Here is a 25176-nt window from a genome sequence, read left to right as displayed (position 1 = left end):
AAAGTGAATTGATAAGGTTCAGATCAACAGTTATTGTATGTTACTGCAAGATCAAGGGGTGTCGCATCTGCTACTGCTCCCTGGTTTCCTATGTAATCCAACCTCATCTTTAAACTTCAGCTTTAAAGCTACAGCACGATGGACTATGCTTAAGGTATGGAGGGGGATGAAAGGGACGGTGTCACTTCATCCCGAGCAGCTGCGTAACAGAGGACTCCCTGATCTACGGGCTGTTCCCGGGGACGCACACGGAGACCAACATCTGGTGCTGCTGGCAGATCATCAACTCAGTGAAGGGCGCTCTGGTCGGCCCAAAACTTGATGGTCTACCAGCACATGGAGATGTCCGTGGGAGAATGCTGCTGACTGGCACATTCTCGGCTGCAGGATTACGTGCTGAGGGACGCACTCAAACTTGGGGCAGCCACTGCAAGGGCCTGGTGGGGAAGGACCACGGTTTAGGGTTCTTCTCCTGTGGGAGTGGGAGGGGTCGGGTGGTGGGGAGTATACCCCTCAACAATAGTGTGGAAAAGATGAAACAAAAGAGTGCCACATGGGTGGCTAAAAGTGTAGAAATGTAAAGCCCATAATGGAAACATCTGTAGAGGATTGAGTGTCCTTGAATGGTTTATTGTACATAATTTTATTTTTGAATAAAGTATATTTTGTTAAAAAAAAGACTATGCATAACATGATGCCAAAGTACACAGACAGGTTTATGGTAATAGCGTGAAATGAGGAATCTCACAGAGCAATAAAAGCACGACAAGGAAAGGCATTGACCTCCACGGACAACAGGGAAATGTGATTGGATTACTTCTTTACAAGAAAATAGGTTGCAGAAACAAACCCAGAAAACAATGTAGAGACAAAAGCATAGAACACATATGATGAAATGATTCAGGTGAGGTAAGTGGTGATGTCATGAGCCACATGAGGTCTACAGAGGAGGTGGTGCTTGCTGCTCTGAGGTAAATTAGGGTGGATAAAACCCCAGGGCCTTACAGGGTGCCCCCTTGTGGAAGGCTAGTGCACAAATTACAGGGGCCTTAGCTGAGGTATTTAAAACTTCCTCAGCCATGGGTGTGGTTCTGAAAGATTGGAGGAAAGATTTGACATTGGCTTCATAGTTAAAAGCTGGAGGGTTGTAGTAGGTGGTTGATTTTCTAACAGGAGGCCTGTGACCAGTCGTGCACTGCAGGGATCAGTGCTGAGTCCATTGTTGTTTGTCATCTGGATTAGCAGATTTGTGAATGACAGAAGGAAGGACAATGAGGAAGGCTATCAAAGCTTGCAGTGGGATCTGGATTAGATGGAAAATGGACATGGAATTTAAGGTGAGCAGTTGTACTTTGGGAGGACAAACTAAGGTAGGAATTACACAGCAAATAGAAAGATACTGAGGGGTGTGGTAGAACAGAAGGATCTGACAATACAGATACACAGGTCATTAAAAGTGGCTTCACAGGTAGACAGGTTCATAACGAGCTGTTGGCACATTGGCCTTTATAAATCAAAGTACAGAGTACAGGAGATGGGTTGTTGTGTTGAAGTTGTACAAGATGCTGATGAGGCCTAATTTGGAGTATTGTGTGCAGTATTGGTTACCTACCTACAGGAAAGTTATAGATAAGATTGAAAAAATACAGAAAATATACAAGAATATTTCCAGATTTGAAACATAGAAAAGGTACAGTACAATACAGGCCCTTCGGCCCTCAATGCTGTGCTGAACATGTACTTACTTTAGAAATTACCTAGGGTTATCCCTATCTTTCTAAGCTCCATGTACCCATCCAGGAGTCTCTTAAAAGACCCTATCGGATCAGCCTCCACGACCATCACCGGCCGCTCATTCCCCACACTCACCACTCTCTGCATAAAAAAAACTTACCCCTGACATCTCCTCTGTACCTACTTCCAAGCGCCTTAAAACTGTGCCCTCTTGTGTTAGCTATTTCAGCCCTGGGAAAAAGCCTCTGACTATCCACACGATCAATGCCCCTTATCATCTTACAACCTCTATCAGGTCACCTCTCATCCTCCTTCATTCCAAGGAGAAAAGACCGAGTTCACTCAACCTATTCTCATAAGGCATGCTCCCCAATCCAGGTAACATCCTTGTTAATCTCCTCTGCGCCCTTTCTACGGTTTCCACATCCTTCCTGTAGTGAGGTGGCCAGAACTGAGTACAGTACTCCAAGAGGAGCCTGATCAGGGTCCTATATAGCTGTAACCTTACCTCACGGCTCTTAAACTCAATCCTGCGGTTGATGAAGGCCAATGCACCGTATGCCTTCTTAATCACAGAGTCAACCTGTGCATCAGTTTTGAGTGTCCTATGGACTCAGACCCCAAGATCCCTCTGATCCTCCACACTACCAAGAGTCTTACCATTAATACTATATTCTGCCATCATATTTGACCTACCAAAATAAACCATCTCACACTTATCTGGGTTGAACTCCATCTGCCACTTTTCAGCCCAGTTTGGCATCCTATCGATGTCCTGCTGTAACCTCTGACAGCCTTCCAGACTATCCACAACACCCCCAACCTTTGTGTCATCAGCAAATTTACTAACCTTTCACTCCACTTCCTCATCCAGGTCATTTATAAAAATCACGAAGAGTAAGGGTCCCAGAACAGATCCCTGAGGCACTCCACTGGTGACCGACCTCCATGCAGAATATGACCCATCTACAACCACTCTTTGCCTTCTGTGAGCAAGTCAATTGTGGATCCACAAAGCAAGGTCCCCTTGGATCCCACGCCTCCTTACTTTCTCAATAAGCCTTGCATGCCTTATCAAATGCCTTGCTGAAATCCATATACACTACATCTACTGCTCTACCTTCATCAACGTGTTTAGTCACATCCTCAAAAAATTCAATCAAATTCGTAAAACATGACCTGCCTTTGATAAAGCATTCATTACTTGGCCATTCATATTATGCCTCTCCAAATGTTTCCCATCAACTATCAACCACTGAAGTAAGACTCACTGGTCTATAACTTCCTGGGCTATCTCTACACCCTTTCTTGAATAAGGGAACAACATCTGCAAACCTTCAATTCTGCGGAACCACCCCCATCCCCATTGATGATGCAAAGATCATTGCCAGAGGCTCAGCAATCTCCTCCCTTGCCTCCCACAGTAGCCCCGGATACATCACATCTGGTCCCAGACACTTATCCAACTTGATGCTTTCCAACAGCTCCAGCACATCCTCTTTCTTAATATCTACATGCTCAAGCTTTTCAATCTGCCGTAAATCATCCCTACATTAGCCAAGATCCTTTTCCATAGTGAATACTGAAGCATTAAGTACCTCTGCCATCTCCTCCGGTTCTATACACATTTTTCCATTGTCACACTTGATTGATCCTATCCTCTCACGTCTTATCCTCTTGCTCTTCACATACTTGGAGAAGGCCTTGGGGTTTTCTTTAGTCCTGCTCGCTAAGGCCTTCTCATGGCCCCTTCTGGCTCTCCTAATTTCATTCTTAAGTTGCTTCTTACTAGCCTTATAATCTTCTAGATCTCTATCATTAACTAGTTTTTTTGAACCTTTCTTTTCTTTTCTTCTTGACTAGATTTTCAACAGCCTTTGCACACCATGGTTCCTGTACCCTTCCATCCTTTCCCTGTCTCATTGGAACATGCCTATGCAGTACACCACACAAATAACCCCTGAACATTTGCCACATTTCTGCCATACATTTCCCTGAAAACATCTGTTCCCAATTTATGCTTCTAATTTCCTGCCCGATAGCTTCATAATTCCCCTTACTCCAATTAAACACTTTTCTCACTTGTCTGTTCCTATCCCTCTCCAAAGCTATGGTAAAGGAGATAGAATTCTGATCACCATCTCCAAAATGCTCTCCCACTGAGAGACCTGATACCTGACCAGGTTCATTTCCCAATACCAGATCAAATACCTTCCTGAACACAGCTAACAAACATCACTCTATCTAAACCCCTTGCTCTAAGGGAGATGCCAATCAATATTTGGAAAATTAAAATCTCCCAACATGACAACCCTATTATTATTACACCTTTCCAGAATCTGTCTCCCTATCTGCTCCTCGATGTCCCTGTTACTATTGGGTGGTCTATAAAAAATAGACAGCAGAGTTATTGGCCCCTTCCTGTGTCTAACTTCCACCCACAGAGACTCAGTAGACGATCCCTCCATGATATTCTCCTTTTCTGCAGCCATGACACTATCTCTGATCAGCAGTGCCAGGTCCCCACCTCTTTTGCCTCCCTCCCTGTCCTTTATGAAACATCTAAAGCCTGGTACTCTCAGTAATCGTTCCTGCTCCTGAGCCATCCAAGTCTCTGTAGTGGCAACAACATCATAGCTCCAAGTACTGATCCAAGCACTGGCTCTAAGCTCATGCATTTTGTTCATGATGCTTCTTGTGTTAAAACAGACACATCTCAAACCACTAGTCTGAGTGCATCCCTTCTCTATCACCTCCCTTTTCACACTGTCTCCAAGCTCTCGCTATCTGTGAGGCAACTGCCTGTTCCGCTGTCTCTTCAGTTCGGTTCCCACCCCCCAGCAATTCTAGCTTAAACTTTCCCCAATTGCCTTAGCAAACCTCCCCACCAGGATATTGGTCCCCTTTGGATTCATGTGCAACCCGTCCTTTCTGTACAGGTCACGCCTGCCCCAAAAGAGGTCCCAGTGATCCAGAAATCTGAATCCCTGCCCCCTGCTCCAATCTCTCAGCCACGCATTTATCCTCCACCTCATTCTATTCCTATACTCACTTTCACGTGGCACAGGCAGTAATCCTGAGATTACTACCTTTGTGGTTCTGCTTCTCAACTTTCAGGACATCCTCCCTTTTCTTACCTATGTCATTGGTACCAACATGTACCATGACTTCTGGCTGTGCACCTTCCCACTTCAGGATATCATGAACATGATCAGAAACATCCTGGACCCTGGCACCTGAGAGGCAAACTACCATCCATGTTTCTTTCCTGCATCCACAGAATCACCTGTCTGACCCCCTAACAATAGGGTCCCCTATCTCTGCTGCCTTCTTCCTTTCCCTACCCTTCTGAGCCACAGGGCCAGCTTCTGTGCCAGAGGCGCGGCAACTGTTGCTTCCCTCAGGAAGGTTGTCCCCCCAGCAGTACTCAAACAGGAGTACTTATTGTTAAGGAGGACAGCCACAGGGGTACTCTCTAGTATCTGACTCTCGCCCTTCCCTCTCCTGTTACCCACTTGTCTGTCTCCCGAGTCCCCGGGGTCACTATTTGCCTATAGCAAGACCCAAGTTATTGGGAAAGGTTGAATAAGTTAAGATTCTGTTCCCTGGAGCATATTAGAATGAGGGGAGATTTGATAAAGGTATAAATTATGAGGGGTGTAGGAGCCATGTATCAGTTTTCTATCTGCATTGTATTCTGTGTTACCCGTTTATTATGTTCATTATGATAGTTAGTCACATGGATGGGGGTGTGGTAAAAGCAAAGAGTTTGGTAATGTTTCCTGATTTAGTTAGTCAGTTAGAGTTAGGGACAGCTGGGTGTGATATCTCTTTGTTTGCCTCTTAAGTACACTTAATATTTCTTCAAGATTGTTAGTTTTGCTAGTTGCTTAATAAAGGATTAGATGTATTTCTTCAACGTTGAACCTTATTACAGGGTTGGATCAGAAGGCACATCATACTGGATTAACTCCCCGAGCTTGGTCTCTGACAGTGATGCTGGTTTGTTCAGGTAGCAACTACAAGGGGAGTATAAATAGGGCAAAGTAAGTCCCCCCCCCACCCACCCACCCACCAGAGATTGAGTGAGACGAGAACTAGTGGTCATGGCTTAGGATGAAAGGTGAGGTGTTTAAGGAGAATATCTTTACTCAGGGGGTGATGAGAGTGTGGAATGAGCTGCCAGTCGAAGTTGTGGATGTGGGTTCGATTTCAACATTTAAGAACAGTTCGGATAAGTACATGGATGGGAAGGATATATGAAAGGCTATGGTCCAATTGCAGATGAATAGGACTTGACAAAATAATAGTTTGTCACAGACAAGAAGGCCCGAATGGCTTGTTTCTGTGCAGTAGTGCTTGAATGCTCAATTCCATTTGCGCACAGACAATTAAGCCCAAGTTATAAATGGAGTATGAAGAAAATTAAATAATTAATTTCACCCTTGACATATAGATAATGAAGTATGTTTCCAACTGTACAGCCCCACAGATATGGATCATGCCTTCAATACAAAACTGGGATGACTAACATTGAACCCTACCTTTGAGCTGGAGGACCATCCATAATGATGTTGATCCACAGAATCTGCATTGCATTTAGTGGATTTGGCAAGTTGAATATAGTCGATAAAGCAATCAAACCCAATGCTGAAATACTCCTGCATATTTAAAGCAAAGCATTTAAATTTTAGACAGATGTTTGACAATGGGTGTAATCTAAAAAGACAAATTAGTGTCCTCTATTAAACAGTTAAATTTATACTCACGTACTCAGTTGGAACATCACAAAGTTTTTAATGTTGTAGAATATTCCTTTGCCTTCCTCCACTGCTGACCTACAAAATAATGGCTTGCCAGGTTATTCCACTTCATGGAAATGATTATATAAATTTTAGTACTTTGTATTTGTTTAGGTTTCCCCCTCCTCTTTCACATTTTAACATGATTTTCTATGAAAAACAGCAGGAAGCACCTACTAGTGTGTAAAGATAGCTCTTTTCATCTTTGAACTTAGGATGTTACAGTCTATGCTCAAGCATTGCACTGGAATCTCATTTACCACTTTAGCAAGAGAAATTTTACTCTGCATTTGTAAAATAAAGACCTATAAAGTAAATCAAAATGTACAAACACTACACACATTATACTGTAATTAACAATTTGCATGCTATTGCTAACATTTTGAGAAGTTGTTAAGCAGAACCACTAGAATACTTACAAAATAGATGTGAAGTCATCGTCCACTAGAATCATGCCTGCTGCTTCCTTACTGACATCACTTCCTGTTCCTCTCATGGCAATTCCAATATCTGCAGACTTGAGAGCAACAGCATCGTTCACACCATCTCCTGTCATCCCCACCACTGCATTATTGCTCTGGAGAGCCTGTAGGGCATCATGTAAAGATGTAAACGGTTGCATATTTTACTGGTCAACCAACGCGCACATCAAGTTTAAACAATATTGGCTGATAGCCAAAGGACATTTTGAATGTCTTCTATTAGTAGCAGTTTCAATTACCTTACCATTACAGTAGTTTTGTGTCATTCAAGATAGTTGACTAATACATTTAGAAAGTGTGAGAGAAGAACACATTTTTACAATATACATTATAAAGAGTTTAATACCTTTACAATATTCTGCTTGTGTTTTGGACTTGTTCGGAAGAATATAGCGACCTGAAAGTGGAAGCAGAGGGAATGGGGAGGAATATGCAGGAAAGAGAGGAGAGAAAAGCAAATACATTACTTTTTAAGATAATTGCCACAAAATACTATTTCTACAGTTTTAATGTTCTATTTCAAAATGTGTAATAAACGAGAATTATTATCGGGGGGGGGGCGTGACAAGATCCCAGTGTAACCGCATCGATTGAAAACAAGCACAGCAGGCATTGGGGATTCAGCTTATATTTGTATGATGTAAACCTAGATGTCAGATGATTATCATGACTGTTGTATGACACTTGCACTAATTGCTGCATGCACCAGCAGGGGACCTGAATTATTAGTGCTAATTAGATCTCAACTGCACTGCTTATAGGTGAGATAGAATGTAATGAGTGAAACTGCATTGGAAATCATGATGAAGGAAATGGGGGGGGGGTGTTGTTTTGCAGGGGGAAAAATTGCTGGAAGTGTAATGCGAAACTATTTTGACGCTTAACCATACTGCTAAAATTCATTAAAGCAGCAGTGCCAAAACCCTGGAGGCTAAAACACTGAATGACTACTTGTAATGTTGAAAAATAAACTCATGTTTAATTAAATTTTCGATATTTATTAAAGGAGAATATACAACTAAGGAAATGCCTTTAAATTATCTTAAAGAAATTAAATTTAGTTAAACTTCGAGTTGGCATCATACCTTCATGACCAAATGGGAAAGATCCTCATCACTTGTTTGATCCAACTGCTCCCCAGACATAACCTCCATATCGTCATTGTAAAGTCCTACACTTTTCCCTGTATGAGCATATGCAGTTGAAAGTGATTATTTCCAGCTATACTTTGGTGTTATATTTTACATCATGGACTACTTCATTTAAATATCATTGTTCAAATTATTTACTTTGCTTCAACTTACTATTCCAAAGCAAGCATCTGGAAGCACCACAAAGAAAGAAATGTCAACACCCAGCCAATAAAACACAAGTTAATAAAAGAGAATGTTGGAAATACTCAGAAAGTTAGTAGGGTCTATGGAGAGAGAGTAAATGGTCCAGGCTAATGGCAAGAGGAAACTCAAAGTCACAGTAGACTGGATTTTATGAGGGAAACGAGAAATATGACTGAAAGCCTGCTAGCCCCCAAATCTCAATTTTTTTTTAATATAGGCATCCGTTAGTCTCTTGAGACCATGTATTTGCCCTTGGAAAGTTTCCAGGGCGCAGGCCTGGGCAAGGTTGTATGGAAGATCAGCAGTTGCCCATGCTGCAAGTCGCCCCTCTCCATACCATCGACGTTGTCCAATGGAAGGGCACTAGGACCCACACAGCTTGGCACCAGTGTTGTCGCAGAGCAATGTGTGGTTAAGTGCCTTGCTCATGGACACACACGCTGCCTTGGCCAAGGCTCGAACTAGCGAGCTTCAAATCACTAGACGAACACCTTAACCACTTGGCCATGCGCCAACAACAATTATTTTTGGAAATATGATCAATTAATATGGTACATCATTCAGACCATGAGAATGTTATTCAACAGCTTAACCATTACAATAAAAAAATTTAAAAACACAAGCACAAAGTGGAGCAAACTTTTTTTTTGTTAATAGGGAAAGGTTGAAGATAAACAAAGCTATTTAGCATGCTGATTATTCTCCTTTATTGGATTCAGTTATTTATTGAATCTCCCAGCTCTATTACAGTTTAAGTAACCCACAAAGAATAATTTTGTGTTTTAATGATATAACTCAAGTTCTACTCAATATCCACTTAAAATTTTTACTAATTTAAATGATCTAAAGCAGCATAAAAGTTATATGAAAAGTGTCAGTATAATCCAAGAACATCCAGAAACTACATGGTTCATTACATGCAGGAGTGTACAAAGCATCACAGAGGAGAAAATAAAGACTTGTTAATTGGATGGAAGTTTATTACTCAGTCACGGAGAACAAAATTAGGGCTACACTGAATGATAGTTTCCAGAATTTCAAATTTGATAACAGCTGTGTTTGTGTTAAATGAAGTAATCTGTATTCATTAACTAGTCCATGCCACAGGTCCTATCAGTTCAGTAATTACACTTCTTTTAAAAAATCAAAAGCATATGGTATAGAGCTTGAACATAAGCCAAGATTTGAGAATTTTAACATTATCCAGGATAAAGCATCTTGATAGCCTTCCCATCTTACACTCTAAACATTCTCTTCATACACCATGGGGTCATTATGACGGCATAATTCAATGCAGTAAATCACCAAGTCTTCAACTGCATCTTCCACCAGGAGGAACAAACAGCCAAAAGGAAAATCACTTCCCGTTGGTTCCTAACCAAGTCACTTACCCTTCAACTCAGAAAAAAAATATTGTTGCTCAATGCTCATCACTGAGTCCACTTAACAGAACTCACTATCCAACCAGCTTATTCAAATGTACTTTCATCATGTGGTACAAGGAGGTTGTCCTTGTCATCCCGTCATGGGCATTTGGTGATGGGCAATAAATGTTTGGACTTCTCAGCAGTGCTTGCATCTCATGAATAAACATAAAGAGATTGTCCAGTACTAAACCAATGGAACAATTGGTTACTACTGGACAATGCGGAGGACCAACATTGTATATCCCTGCTAGAAAGCATGTGATACCACTCATCCTTTTCAGTCTGCTAGCTTAATTTTCTATTTGCCACAATAAAAACAGGATGGTACATGGAAACTTATAAACTGTAATGGGTATAAAATGTAAAGCTTGTTGTTGCTTTGAATTCTGTCAGGTGTTAGAGCAGCACACACTTAAATACAACTGCATTAAACCTAAAGACAAGTTTAGGAGGAGACAATGGTGCCTAACGACAATTCCTTTGCTTGCTTCTTCAGAAACAGCTCTATTTCCTTCTTTAATATTTCTATTTTTCCCTTTCAGGGTTCTTTTGAAGACCTGGAGTTACATGCTGACTTCAGTTCTTTGCAGGAATGGGACCTGCTCTTGGGGTTTCATGACTGGCTGTTATTCGATATGCCAAGGCTGCAGCCTAAGAGATTAGCTTGCCTTTGGATTTCCAGGTTCTTCCGGACATGGGCAGACCTAAGGTCGGTGTCCTGGCAGGAAATCAGTGTGCCATTGGAGACGGAACATCGCTGGCTGTGTGCCCCGAGACCTGAGGTCGGAAAAAGCGATGCAATAGAGTTTTAACATCGTAAATCAGTGAGTTATTTGTATGTTGAATACCGGGTGAACAAGTAGTCTTTGGGGCACTGCAAGTCTGTGTTTTTGCTGTTGCTTTGCTGGACACTTAAGTGCTTGGTGGTGGGTGCCAATGCTTTTTTTTTGCTGGTGGGGGAGGGGGATCGTTGCTCTGCTGCTGTTTACTCATGGGGCTGGGGGGGACTTTGGGGTTCTAACATTTAACTGTCATTCATTCTTTGGGGCACCCCTCTGTTTTCATGGATGGTTGCGAAGAAAAAGCATTTCAGGATGTATATTTTATACATTTCTCTGACATTAACTTTACCTTTGAAACTTTGAAAAGAAGATAGACAGAATAATTAGTTACTCAAGGACAAAATATGCCAAAATTCATTGTACCTATAGAGATGGCTGTTGCCATGGAGTCTCCGGTGACCATCTTAACAGCAACTCCTGAACTTTGAAGCATTTGAACTGCTGCTTTGACTCCAGTTCTTGGTGGGTCAATAATGCCAATAAATCCCAAGAAGGTAAGTTCACCTAATTCATGCCCAGAGGCTAGTGTAAGCACTGGAAAGAACAAACAGGAAACTGGCAATTAATACCAGTCTTGATCTTTTAATGTACATATATCCTGCACCATGGAGCAAAAAATAATCATTGGGCAAAAGATACACAATCCTGAAAACACAAGGACAGATTCTACTCCACTGTAATAATAAGACTATTAAATGGTCCATTAGTATGATTAGACAGACTCTTAACCTCAGAACCTACACTGTTATGACCTTTATCGGTAGCTGTTACACTTCATTCTACATTGTTATTGTTTTACTTTGTTTACCTCAATGCTCTGTGTTATTATTTGATCATAAAACGTAGGGGTACAATTAGGCCATTTGGCCCATGATCTGTATGAACAGTATGCAAGACAAGCTTTTCATGGGATCTTGGTACATGTGGTAATAATGGCCAAATACAATGCGACAGCATGTATTTCTATCTTTATGTCCTGTGGACTTGGGATCAATAATTATTGATATCATACACAACCGACCCTGTATGGTTTATATTGATGATCAATCAATGTTTGAAACACATCCATTGTTTAAAAGAAAAAGAAGTTGGCCTGTATTCTAGCCTGGGTCTTCGTTAACCCAAACCAATTTTCCAAATCTGTTGCAGAATTTAACTGCTGGCTCGCATTTAAGGGAAAATCCTGTGAACAGGCTGCCTTATCAGCAGGTGTGAGGTGAGGCCTTCATAGGATTATGAAGAGAGAGAGAGTTTGCAAATAGGTTTTTGAGAGGAAGATTTGGTGTTAGAACGGTGAGTCCAATGGTGGTTAAAGGTCTCAAGAGTAGAGAGGTCGCAAGAGGTGCACATAAAGGCAAGGTATTTGGGCTTGGGAGTGGGACCATTGCAGCTTTGTCTTATTCACAAACCTCATGGATTGAATCCTTCACATTCATCCACCGTTTAGGTCTTCTGAGATAAATTAAGGATAATTGCTTAAAATGGAGGTCGTCTGTCTCAATATAATTTTTTAAATAATGAACTAGTCCGCTGTAACCACTGTTTCCTCTAAGCTGTGTGGCTATGCGGCCACCCAGTAGCTGAAGTACTCCTGCACACATAGCCTTTGTTGATACGCAGCTAGAATTTCCTTTTATAATGTTAATATAATTTTGAAATCTGGATTAATACAACCGTGAAGCACCCTGTAATTAATTATGTTATTGAATATACATGACCAACTTCTATCAATGTGTGTGGGAAGTGCATTGACTGGCTGCAGTATTGCCTGGTATGGGAATGCCAATGCCTTTGAGTGGAAAATGCTGCAAAAGGTCGTGGATTCAGCCCAGTACATCACGGGTAAAGCCTTCCCAACCATAGAGCACATCTAGATGAAATGTTGTCATAGAAAAGCAACATCCATCATCAAAGATCCACACCACCCAGGTCATGCTCTTTTCTCGCTGCTGCCATCAGGTGGAAGATACAGGGGTCTCAGGACTCACCACCAGGTTCAAGAACAGTTACTAGTCCTCAGCCAACAGGCTCTTGAGCAAAAGAGGATAACTATACTTATTCTATTTCTGATGTTCCCACAACGATGATCTCACAATAAGGACTCTTTATCTTGTTATTTCATGCTCTGTCTTGCTATTTATTTATATTTGCATTTGCACAGTTTGTTGTTCAATGATCCTGGTTACAGTTACTGTTCTATTGATTTGCTGGAAAAGGAATCTCAGGGTTGGTGACGTGTATGCATACTGATAATATATTTTTTTAAACTTTCAATATAATCTATACGATAAACAATAAACATACCAAAACTTTCACATGAAAACATTTCAGAGCTTCAACGTATTTGTATTGTCAGTTTTTCAGCTTACAGGCCTGTTACAAATTGTAACAATAAAGCCACAATGGAAGTCAGTAGCTCATTGTTAATAAACTGCCAGTAGTGCTAAGCAGTTTGTTAGCATGTAAAAATTTTGTGCTTAGAGCAACGGTTGGTCTGTGGCAGCTATATATAAAAAAAATAGAGGGAATGTTGGCTGCAATGATTCGTGATCACCTTGTGCTGTTTTGACTACATTACAATTTGAATGGAGATGAAGTGGGTTTGATTCCTGTCCCAGATATACTGTTATATAATCTCTACTATGGTTCAAACCATCCCATTTTTAGAATAAGATTTACCTTTAATCTTGGCAGAACATAGATGAAAATATATTTGACATTTTTACACTAAGTTAGAATATAGATAACAACATTACAATAACATAGTATAGAAAAACAGAGCAGAAATTTACATTTGACACCTGCACTACATCATGATACACAATGCAATAGAATTTAAAATATAAAATTACACACGTTGGATTAGAAGATTTGGCAAAATTCAAGATCTTACCACGAAGGCCCTCGGCTCCCAGCTTTGCTTGTTGTTGAAGGTATATAGCACACTGTTGTGGTGTGAGTGGTATTGACGTGCCACCAAGGTTGTAATTGGTACAATACTGAATAACTGCCTCATATGCACCTTTCATGAAGAACAATTCTTCATTTTCCTTTAAAGCAGATAATAAACGGTTAGCGCTGACTTAGACGTGTTTTAAAACAGCATACATATTAGAATTTCAGCACCAAGATAGCTCCTACCTGATTTCTGTGGACACATTTAACAGCCATCCATTTCTTTTCTGAACTAAATGGATATTCCTTCTTCCTTGTATAACTCTGCCCAGCCTGATCAAGGTCCATCTTTAATGTAAAATGCAAATTATTTTACTTTAAAATCAAGATTCTTCAATGATTGTGAAGCAATTTTCTTTCAGATTTATACTGAGTGAAAATGTCACTCAAAACAAAAATAAGCAAAAAAAAAACCATCCATGAGTATGCTTGGAAACATTTAAGATGTGAAGTATAGTATATGGATTTTCCACACAAAAGTCAGTGTGCAAATTAAAGAGCATATTAATGGGAGTAATACATTGGCCTAGGTTGAAAAATCTCCAAAAGGCAAAACAGTGAAGGAATTTTTGGCAGTAACTAATAGGAAACCACAGGGATCAGTGACTGGGTCTCGGATACCATTTCCAAGTCTGCTTATGACTTTAAATTGGGCCGCAACAAGAATTTGGAGGTGGAAGCCAAGAGTTGACTTATTAACTTGAACTGACCTGTGTTCCTCTCAATACCTTTCAATCAGTTACTATTTAAAGAAATGTTCCACCCATTTTTTTCTACCAAAGTGAATGATTTTATATATTTCCACATTATGTTTCACATTATCTGTCTTGTCCTTGCCTTACCCAATCTCTCCATAGCCCCCATGCATCCTCCTCACAGTCCATACTTCCACCAAGCTTTTCATCATCAGTAACCTTGAATCCAACTTGCTGATAAACGTTGCAAACTTCCTCCTTATTAGTGACGGACAGCCGATTGGTTACCCAATTCCACCACTTTCTCACCTCCCTCCGATGTGCAGAATCGAATAAAGCTGTACAGGGATGCAGACTCAGTCAGCTAAATCACAGGAAGACGACTCCCACTAACAAGGACATCTTCAAAAGGTGGTAACTCAAGACAGCTCTGTCCATCGTTAAGGAACTTCCCCATCCAGGACATTCCTTCTTCTCATGGCTACCATCAGGGAGGAGGTACAGAGAACTGAGGATGCCTACTCAGTGCTTTTGGAACAGCTCTGTTATCAGGTTTCTGAATGGTCCGGGAACCCTACCTCACTATTTTGCTTTTTTTAAAAATTAATTTCTTTATATATTTCTTAACGTAACTTATAGTAAATTTTTAAATGTATTGCATTGTAATATTGCCACAAACAATGGATTTCATGACATATGTCAGTGTTAATAAATCTGATTCCAATTCTGATTCAGAACTATTTAGCTACTGCAAATCTACTTTTCCAGTAGGGTTAAATCAACCAACTCTGTGGCCATTTGCCCGTGCATGTGGCGTTCCGCTGTTCAGCGGAGTTCACATCAAGATAGTGATTGTAAGCCACTTAAGTTTTGGCAAACAGCTGTGTCCTTCACCTATCAAGGTTCTGATCTTTCAAGATATGCCGATTATGCAGCTGCACTTTCTGACGTGGAGTTGAAAGCTTGTCTCGGATGAAACATTAAAATTAAAATTGCTTCAGCTTTACCTTCATTGCAAGTGCAATTACAGCTCCTTCTGTTGGTTGTCCTATCAAGGAATCTTTGGTAATTGCAGCATTGTTGCATAAACATCCAGCCTATGACAAGCAAGTGTTCAGCACAGGTTAGGTATTAATGTTAAGACATGTTGAAATAATACACCTTATTTGACTGTAAATGTAGAGCACATGCACTCAGTATAGGGCAGCTCGAAGAGCTAATCCTTTACAGGTCCAGTGACCCAGATGTTGTCTGTGTGAAGCTTACCCATTCTCGCTTTGCAAGGGTTTTCTCTAGGTGATCAGATTCTGCTCATATCCCAAAGAATTACAGGCTGGCAGGTTAACTTGCCGCTATAAATTGCCCCATATGTGCTGAGAAGTGATAGAATCTTGCAGCAGGAAGGTGGGGGTGGGGAGGTAAGGATTTGTTGTGAATGTGGGGAGAATAAAATGGGACTGATGAAGGATTAATGTAAATGGATGCTTCCTTGTCAGCATGCACTTGCTGGGTCAATGGGCCTTTTTCTGTGCTCTACGTCTCTCAGATACCGAGAGGGTGGATTTTAAGCTGTCCTGCTGAAACCCCTATTTTACTGCTATTCTTCATCAAAATCAATTCAGATCAGGTGACACTGAGAAGCATTTATGTCCCTATACTGTGTGAACGCCACAGATCCCTCAATATAATGGTCCCAGAACCAGCCCTTAATTAAATCATAAAACTTTTTTTTCCTTCATTATAGTTTACAGAACGCAAACAATTTTGGTTGGAGAAGTGTTCACTTCCATCAGTACATAGATGAAAACGCTGCCTCTCTGCACTCACTCACTGTTAGCCCTACTCGTAATTTTGGGTCCCGATAGATTGCATTACACTCTGGGACAACATTGGATGCTAGATCTAACTTTCAGAGAGAACTTCACATGGAACATAAATACAGGAGATCTTGCAGATGCTGCAAGTTCAGACACACACACACACACACACACACACAAAATGCTGGAGGAACTCAGCAGGTCAGGCAGTATCTACAGAGAGGAAGATGGAGTCAACATTTCAGGCTGAGTCCCTTCATCATGACCGATGAGTCCTGATGAAGGGTCTCAGCCAAAAACATGATTGTTTATTCCTCTCCATAGAGGTTTCCTGAAAATCTGTGGGAATCTTTTTAGCACATTAATTCCATACTTGGCACCTCTGCCAACACTGACAGCTTGGCATGGACAACAAAGTTCAGTCTTGCATCTTAGTAATAGAGACAACCAAATAGAGCATTTTAAACAACTTACTTCAACCAGTTTTCCTATAGACACATTGGAAAATGCCTTTACGACTTCTCCAGTAGGTAATAAATGCACATTCCCCTTTCCATTATATCCTGTACCTGTTACCTATAGCAAATAAAAGAAAGAAATGCTTAAAAATTTTACAACGCACAAGGTAACATATCAATCAGCCTTTACTCAGGAATACTTGACTTTAGAGCATCTAGCCAAGATTCTTTCTGCTCTGAGACTCTTTAGGTAGCTTGATATTATATATTTTCATTAGAAGTACAATTCCAGTTATTTGTATTTCAAATTGTACTCTGATCATTATACATATTTGTAAGAATAATAATGATGTCAAACAACTGCCTCGAAACACTTGTTATTTTAATTATAATGATTTGAAATGACTTTCTTTGGGGTAAAATACATATATACCTTCAGTAGTCACTTTATTCAGTACTTCCTGTACATAATAAGGAGACTACTGCGTGTATGTTTGTGGTCTTCTGCTGTTGTAGCCCATCCACTTCAAGATTCAACGTGTTGTACTTTCAGAGATGCTCTTCTGCACACCACTGTTGTAATGTGTAGTTATTTGAGTTACAGTTGTCTTCCAGTCAATTTGAACTTGTTTGTTTATTCTCCTCTGACCTCTCTTATTAAGAAGCTATTTTCACCCACAGATTGTCACTCACCAGATGATTTCTATTTTTCACACTATTCTCTGTAAACTCTCAAGCAGGGGTTCCCAACAACCCCTTACTTAAATGGTATTGGTCTATGGCATGAAGGATGGGAACCCCTGCTCTAGGGACTATTGTGTTTGAAAATCCCAGAAGATCAGCAGTCTCCAAGATACTCAAACCAGCCTGTCTAACACCAACAATCATTCCACAGTCAAAGTCACTCAGATCACATTTCTTCCCTCTGATGTTTGGACTGAACAAAAACTGAACCTCTTAACCATGTGTGCATGCTTTTATGCTTTGAATTGCTACCACATAATTGGCTGACTGGATATTTGCTTTAGTGAACAAGTATACTTAATAAAGTGGCCACCAGGTGTACTTTTGTCATCATTAAAACTGTTTACATCAACATATGATGTAAACAATATTAAGGTAATATTAGCTATCACCATCTTAATGTTTGCTAATCTTTTAACACAAGCATTGGTTGAAGCCAAATATCACTTCTCATGGTTTCAAAATATCATCTTTTTCTCACTTTTAGTTGACTATTCCTGCTAACTCTGAGCCTGTTGTTATGTTGCTGTGTACCATTACTAGTGGCATGGCAAAAGAGGTGACAGGATAGCATCACAGTTAACCCAACACTTTATGGCATCTGTAAAATCAACTTTCAAGTCCCGCTGCTAACAGCAAGGATTTTGTCTGTTCTCTCCGTGACCAGGTGGGCTTTCTGGTTTCCTCCCACATTCCAAAGACATACTGTTAGGGCTAGTGAATTGTGGGCATGGTTTGTTGGCACTAGAAACGTGCTGACAATTGTGAGCTGCACAGCACAATCCTTGTTGATTTGATATGACACAGTCACATTTCACTCTTGGTTTCAATGTGCATGTGACAAATCTAATCTTTAAAGATTAGATCTTTAATCTAACATTTCGTGAGACACGTTGCACTTTGTGCTTATTTTTTGATACAACCAGTCATCCCCAGATATTACCTATGCAGTTAAAATTAAAATATTAAACTTGGTGTTCGTAATAGCCTGCTCTTGTGCAGATCGCACCTCTGCATTCTACTCTAAAGAGACATTCTCTAAGGGTCTGTAATGTTGAACAAACAGCTAACATTTTGACTTTCAAGTTAAAGGCACCATTTCAAATGTGCTTTTCATAGAGTTGTAGATTCACAGAGCACTACAGCTCAGAAACAGGCCCTTCAGCCCATCTACTTCATGTCAGCCTGGTTTTTTTTACTCAGTCCCATCTACCTGCATTTGGACCACAGCCTCCATACCCCTCCCATCTATGCACCTGGTCAAATTTCTCTTAAGTGTTACAATTGAATCCATATCTATCATTTCTGCTGGCAGCTCATTTTACAATTGCACCACACTCTAAGTTAAGTCATTCCCCCATCAGAATCCCTTTAAATATTTCACTTTTCATTGCAAACGTATGACCTCCAGTGCTACTCTCACCCAACCTGAGTGGAAAACTTGCAGGCATTCAGCTTATCCACACCCCTTATAAATTTGAATACCCTTATAAGATCTGCCCCCATTCTCCCATGCTTCATTCTCATGCCTGGAATCCATCTGTTGTTTGTAGTACTTACTATGCTAAAGACCTCAAAAGAGGACCACTACCTTGTCAGTGGGTTTAAGACCACAAGACAAGACTTTGGAACAAATTAGGCCATTCAGCCCATCAAGTCTTTTCCACTATTCCATCATGGCTGATCCCAGATCCCGCTCAACCCCATACACCTGCTTTCTCGCCATATCCTTTGAGGCCCTGACCAATAAGGAAACAATCAACTTCGGCCTTAAATATATGCATGGACATGGCCTCCACCGCAGTCTGTGGCAGAGAATTCCATAGATTTACTACTCTCTGGCTAAAACCGAATACTCTTTACCTCTGTTCCAAAGGGTCGCCCCTCAATTTTGAGGCTGTACCCTCTAGTTCTGGATACCCCCACCATAGGAAACATCCTCTCCACATCCACCCTATCAAGTCCTTTCAACATTCGGTTTCAATAACATCCCACCACATTCTTCTGAATTCCAGTGAGGCCCAAAGCTGCCAAATGCTCCTCATACGTTCCCTTTCATTCCCAGAATCATCCTCATGAACCTCCTCTAGACTCTCTCCAATGACAACACTTACTTTCTGAGATATGGGGCAAGTCCGGAGGCTTGCATGCCCCAATGACCCAGAGAGATATGTTGGCTGGAGTCAGGGCTTTATGATCTGGCTCTTGGCAGGGGTCAGAGAGTACAGGCCAGACTAAAAGTGGTCAACTGGTCCTCCACATTCGGGGTTCAGCTCAGGGTCAACAACCCTGACTGGTCAAAACAAAACTGTTATGCAAACAGCAAAGAAGACTCCTCCTACATCTGATTGCGATGGTATTCCTGAGTTTTGACTGGGGTCTTGCATGACTGACAGTAGTGAAAACCAAGAGGAAGTTACTGACATGTTGAAGTAAGTCCTGAACACCACCAGAGATGGAGGACCTTCATTGCTGCCCTAAACACCAGTGGCCTAACGGGCATGACTGAACAGAAAGTATGCTAAAGGGTAATGGCAATACTAATAATCCACATCCAAAATGCTGAGTATTGACACAAGGCATGTGTCTCTACTCTCTACTTAGAGACCTATGTGATTTAGTGAGAATTCTAATGTCTGGTGGTTTGAAGATAACCACCCACTACAGATTCAGGAGTAGGAATGCAATTATTTTTATTTTATTGAAATACAGCGCGAAGAAGGCCCTTCCGACCCTTTGAGCCAGACAATTGACACTGACCAATTAATCTACCAACTGGTTGTCAGAAAACTGGACCACCCAGGGGAAATCCATGTGCTCATGGGGGTAACGTACACACTCCTTACAGGCAGTGGCAGGAATTGAACCCAGGTTGCCTGAAATGCAAAGCATTGTGCTCACCACTGCGCTAGCATGTCACCCTATTATTTGGAGCTCTTGAATATTGTGAAGAGGTTTGGTCTCACTAGCTGAAAAATATTATATTTGCAATAGGGGGAGCAAAACGAAAGTTCAACAGATCAGTTGTTAAGGTGGGATAATTGTCTTGCAAGGGCAGATTAGATTGCTTACGCCCATTCTTCTTACTTATTCAGAAGAATGAGACATGATTTCATTGAAATATGATGCTAAAATACATCCTAGGATGTGCAGGGACTCATCATTAGTGAGGTATCCTGGGGTCATTGGGTGGTTTTGGGACTTTCAGCATCAGATACTCTTGCCCAGGTGACCCAGCCAGAGTTGATCAGGCCCTGGCTTGTGTCCCGGCAGCATTGGTCTACGGGTCATGCCTGTTGATCCATAGCCATCTGGAGGCTCACTCAGCAACCTCTATCACTGCTCTGATGACTCTTTTCTTTGCAGCCCTCTCCCAGTGCCAAGGAGGGAGTAGGTTCTGCAGAGAGAACAATCAGAAAAACCTCTGCATCCCACCTCTATAGGCTCACATTATAACATTCTTCTGGGAAACAACATTAACTCTGTTTCTCTTTCCGCAGATGCTCTCAAGTGTCTTGTTTTTTTTTCTTTTTAAATTCAACACTCTTATGGTGCTTAACATGCTAAATGTGGGAATGACTTCTGTTGGCTGGAATTTTTAGAACCAAGGGTCACATTCTAAAAGTAGTTAGTTAGCCAGTCTGGTCAATGATGAGAAGAAATTACTTCCCCTAGTGGATGATGAATGTTTGAAATTCGCTATGTAAGAGTTCTGCAGAGGCTCAATTCACAAAGTATATTCAGGAGAGATTGATAGACTTTTAGACAGTGAAGAAATCAAGAGATATTGATTAGTGAAGGCGAGGTGACAACAGGGCAAAAAATCACCTGAGATCGTATGGAATGCCAGAGCTGGAATAAAAGATTATATGACCTCTGGTTTTTATTCCTTACAGAAAACATTTCTTTAACTGAGAAATGGATATCTGGAGTAATGAATCTGTGGACAGTTGTGTACACAATGAATAGTTAAAGCCATTTCTTGCTGTTCACAGCAAAGTTTAGAAGTTCTGCTGGCTGCCTCAAACTGAGCAAACATACAGTATCCATCAGGTACAAGGCCAGTAAGAATTGGAGTATTTTCCACAACCTGTTTTCTTCTATTGATAAAGGTTATAACTTCCTTCATGGTTTAATGTCAAGGTGCTTTAATACCAACCTCTGCCTGTATGCCATCTGACGTAAGTAACCGCGTTGCAGTCATCTGATTAGCTGTAAGGGTGCCCGTCTTATCGGAACAAATGACATTACAACAACCTATAATTTAAAAGCATGACTATTAATTACCTGTATTAGAATCAGTACTCAATTACCTCAATACTCGAGGATTAATTCAGAAATTAAGTTACTAAGACGGAGTATTTCTGGTGCCTTGGCAATTCAGAGTTCTTTCACAGATGGAGAAGTTTGTACATGGTAAAATGAATGTAAGTGTACTGAATTATACATATCTTGATAAACATAGTATATATTTGAACAAATTGACTCAGCTGCATTCAGTAAACTCTCTGCATGTCTTTTATTTTAAATGCAAATAACAAAAATCAAATGATTCAACCGCTAAAATAAATCACAATATTAAATTTAATTAGTTAAAGTTAACAAAATAAATTGTTGACTTACCCAGCGTCTCTACCACGGGAAGTTTCTTTATTATGACTTTTTTTTTTGACATTCTGATCACACCTAGTGCTAATGTTACCGTGACAACAATTGGGAGGCCTTCTGGAATAGCTGCAACCGCCAGGCTACCAAAGAGACAAGAAACCATGTTACATTCAGGGCTGATACTATTCCAGCTCAGAATGTCTGCAACCTCTGTGACAACAGGACTTGGGGATGGAGGAAGTAAGTTGGGGGTGGGGTGCAGGGGACACTGAATTGCAATCAGATATGGTAACCACAGAAGATGTTGGACAATTTTAAAAAGGGTTTATGATTGGCTTATCAACAAATTTGAAGCACATTACACAAAAGGGACATTAATAATATGGCTAAGTTTCAGACAACAGAGGATCACGGTACGTGGTTCTCTTTCTGACCAGAGTAAAGTGATCTGTAGCCAGTAGGGATCAGTATTAGGACCACTGATATACTTTTTTTAAAATTCATTATCAACAACCTGCGATTGCATGCCACAAATTTGAGGACGACATATAGTAGAACTTGACATTGTAAATTGGAAAAAGAATAATTAAAAAAATAAATTATTTAATGAAATAGAATGGAGTAGGCCCTTCCACCCTTTCAGCCCTTCGAGCCACATCACCATAGCAACCCTAACCTAATCATGGGACAATTTACAATGACCAATTAATCTACCTGGTACATCTTTGGATTGTGGGAGGAAACCAGAGTACCCGGGGGAAACCCACGTATTCTACCGGGAGTACAGAGACTTCTTACAGAATAGCGCCGGAATTGAACTCTGAACTCTGCAACGCCCTGAGCTGTAATAGTGTTGCGCTAACTGCTATGCTGTCGTGGCGCCCAAGTAGATTGCAATTGGGTGGTAGCATGGGTAGATGAAGTTTCATGTGGAGAATTGCAAGGTGGTGCATATTGGTAGGGATACAGAACATTACAGCACAGCACAGGCCCTTCAGTTCACAACATTGTGCCAACTTTTTAATTTACTCCAAGATCAGTCTAACCCCCTGCATTTCATCCATGTATCTTCCTAAGACTTTCTTAAGTGTCCCTAATGTATCTGTCTCTGCTAGCACCCTTGACAGTGTGTTTCATGCACTTACTGTGGAACGCACGGTTATGGGGCTTGTGGCCTCCATGTTGCACTCTGTAAAGAACCGCTACCTCTGGCACTCTCCCTATACTTTTCTCCAATCACCTTATAATTATGCTCTCATGTTAATCATTACAAGCTGTGAAAATTCCACTGACTATCCACTTCATCTATACCTCACATCATTTTGCACACCTCTACCAAAACACCCTCCTGGAACTAGACCCTGAAGCACTCCAGATCCTGTGCAACAATATGGGTCTCTGATTGAAGTCCAAAATGCTACACAGCCCATTGCACCTTTGGCCAAGTTTTCACTTCCTCTTGCCTCCTAAACCTTCAGCCCTCCCATAACCTGGGCCCTTCTTCACATCACCCTACTGCCACCACAACCCAAGATCTACCATAATTCACTGGGGAGTGAATGAACAAAAGTTCTTTGTGGCCACAAATGTACAAAGCTGAAAATAATGCACACAAAGCCTCCATTTTGCATAGAGTAATGCAAGCAGTCCATGCTTAAGATATACTTTGGTCCTCTGTAGATCACCAATTTTATGAGCTTTTCCTGGTGCAGGACGAATTTTGCATCATACGATGCAGAGTAACAGCCATAGATATTTGTAGTCCATTACGCTCATAAGCAACATGTTTATGTTCTTACCTAACTCCTATAGTGAACATGCCAAGGAGATGCTTTCCTTGTAACCAACCAATCAGCATCATTAAACCTGAAGGAGACAATTTTAGAGCCATATTTAAACATGTTAATATTATTACTTAAGACTTTCTATTTTACAGTGATTGCTCCACTCACTATTACTGTGAAATCAATGAAAGAGAAGTTACAGCAATGGAATGCAAGGAACACCATCTTCATTTATCTCACTGAATTCAATGGAAGTGGCGTACATGCTGATACCATGTTTTAGCACAGTTAGCACTAATAGCTGTGGATAACTTCTTGGCAATGAAGTTTCAAAAGTGCTGAATTTTATCTTGATTGCCTCTATATGCTTTTCTAACTGTATGCTCTAACTTTTGTAAACAGACCTCCAAAAGATGTGAAGATACAACTCCCAATGCCTACGGTGCGCTCGTAACATCGTTAAAGACACATTCCATCTCGAGCACTATCTGTTCAACCTCCTGCACTCTGGTAGGAGACACAGAAACATCTTAGCCAAGACAGTAAGACTAAAAAACAGCTTCTTCTCAAGGGCTGTTGTGCAGCTGAATAATGCTACACCCTGGCTTGCCAATGGCCTTTGAGTGTCATGGAGTGGAATTAATTAAATATTTATATTTTTAAAATGAAGCCTTATTGCTTGCATTGTAAATAATTGTTTTTGCATGGACTAGAGTAACATCATAGTCTTGTTGCCTTGAGCAATGACAATAAAATTCCATTCTATATTAAAATTATGTATTACCAAACTTATTGCAGACATTACAATGATAGGCACAAGTTAATTACCGTAGCACAATATACCTTGCAAATCCACCCATAAAACAGTGATTGCAAAATATACATAACTTGTTGAAATATGCATTGTAATATCTTACAGTCTCTTAGGACAATGATTGTCACTACAGGTTGGCTAAAGCCAATCATTAACTTTAAATTTTGAATGAACTCATTTACTCAATGGATAATGAATAGCCACACCCCAAAGTGGTAACTGTTGTCTGAACCACAGCAACATACAAGAAAAAAAATTAAAGCATGAAATGGGAGATTGTCTTGTGCAGCAGATTAAAATGTTGGCATGTAGTCAATGCAATAAGATAGAACAAAAAGAGAAATTATGTTGTTTAGGTACATTGGTACAGAGTGGGCTGTGAAATTCCAAATCTTCTAAGGTGTGTGCAATAATCTTGGGCTTGAGGGAGAGAAATGCAGAAATTTAAGTTTGTCGACTTGTGGCGAAGCGTATCAACAATGTCATCGGGGAAGCACGTTCACATGCAACCATTGTCTTGATTATAACATATTGGTTTCAAGATGATTATAGGGAAAGGGGTCTGTAACCTGAGGAGTTTTAATTTGAGAGGTGAAATGTTAGAATAAATTATACAGTGAGTAGAATGAGAACTGATGTACAAAGGGATCTTAGAGATACATGTCCATAGCTCCCTG

General features: G+C 40.6%; 1 protein-coding gene and 1 long non-coding RNA gene across 6 annotated transcripts in view; one reads left to right on the top strand and one right to left on the bottom strand.

The window, feature by feature from the left end:
• LOC134356302 (calcium-transporting ATPase type 2C member 2-like) overlaps positions 1–25176 on the bottom strand; it is a 73464-nt gene that overhangs the window by 16415 nt on the left and 31873 nt on the right. For all 5 annotated transcript variants that reach the window (XM_063067153.1, XM_063067156.1, XM_063067155.1 and 2 more), the window contains exons 11-23: positions 23701–23767; positions 21917–22041; positions 21453–21550; positions 16566–16667; positions 15282–15371; positions 13766–13867; positions 13518–13674; positions 10988–11158; positions 8104–8201; positions 7365–7415; positions 6956–7122; positions 6504–6572; positions 6279–6395 (exon numbers count right to left, since the gene is read on the bottom strand). In XM_063067153.1, the coding sequence (XP_062923223.1) occupies positions 6279–6395; positions 6504–6572; positions 6956–7122; positions 7365–7415; positions 8104–8201; positions 10988–11158; positions 13518–13674; positions 13766–13867; positions 15282–15371; positions 16566–16667; positions 21453–21550; positions 21917–22041; positions 23701–23767 (1414 nt within the window). The remainder of the gene's footprint in view (positions 1–6278; positions 6396–6503; positions 6573–6955; positions 7123–7364; positions 7416–8103; positions 8202–10987; positions 11159–13517; positions 13675–13765; positions 13868–15281; positions 15372–16565; positions 16668–21452; positions 21551–21916; positions 22042–23700; positions 23768–25176) is intronic.
• Positions 14652–24287, top strand: LOC134356305 (uncharacterized). Its single transcript, XR_010020327.1, has 3 exons — positions 14652–14772; positions 21984–22141; positions 24088–24287. It is a non-coding gene; the product is annotated as an uncharacterized LOC134356305 (long non-coding RNA).

Source organism: Mobula hypostoma, chromosome 14, assembly GCF_963921235.1.
Source record: "Mobula hypostoma chromosome 14, sMobHyp1.1, whole genome shotgun sequence".
NCBI lineage: Eukaryota > Metazoa > Chordata > Chondrichthyes > Myliobatiformes > Myliobatidae > Mobula > Mobula hypostoma.
This window is presented reverse-complemented; position numbering and strand designations above follow the sequence as displayed.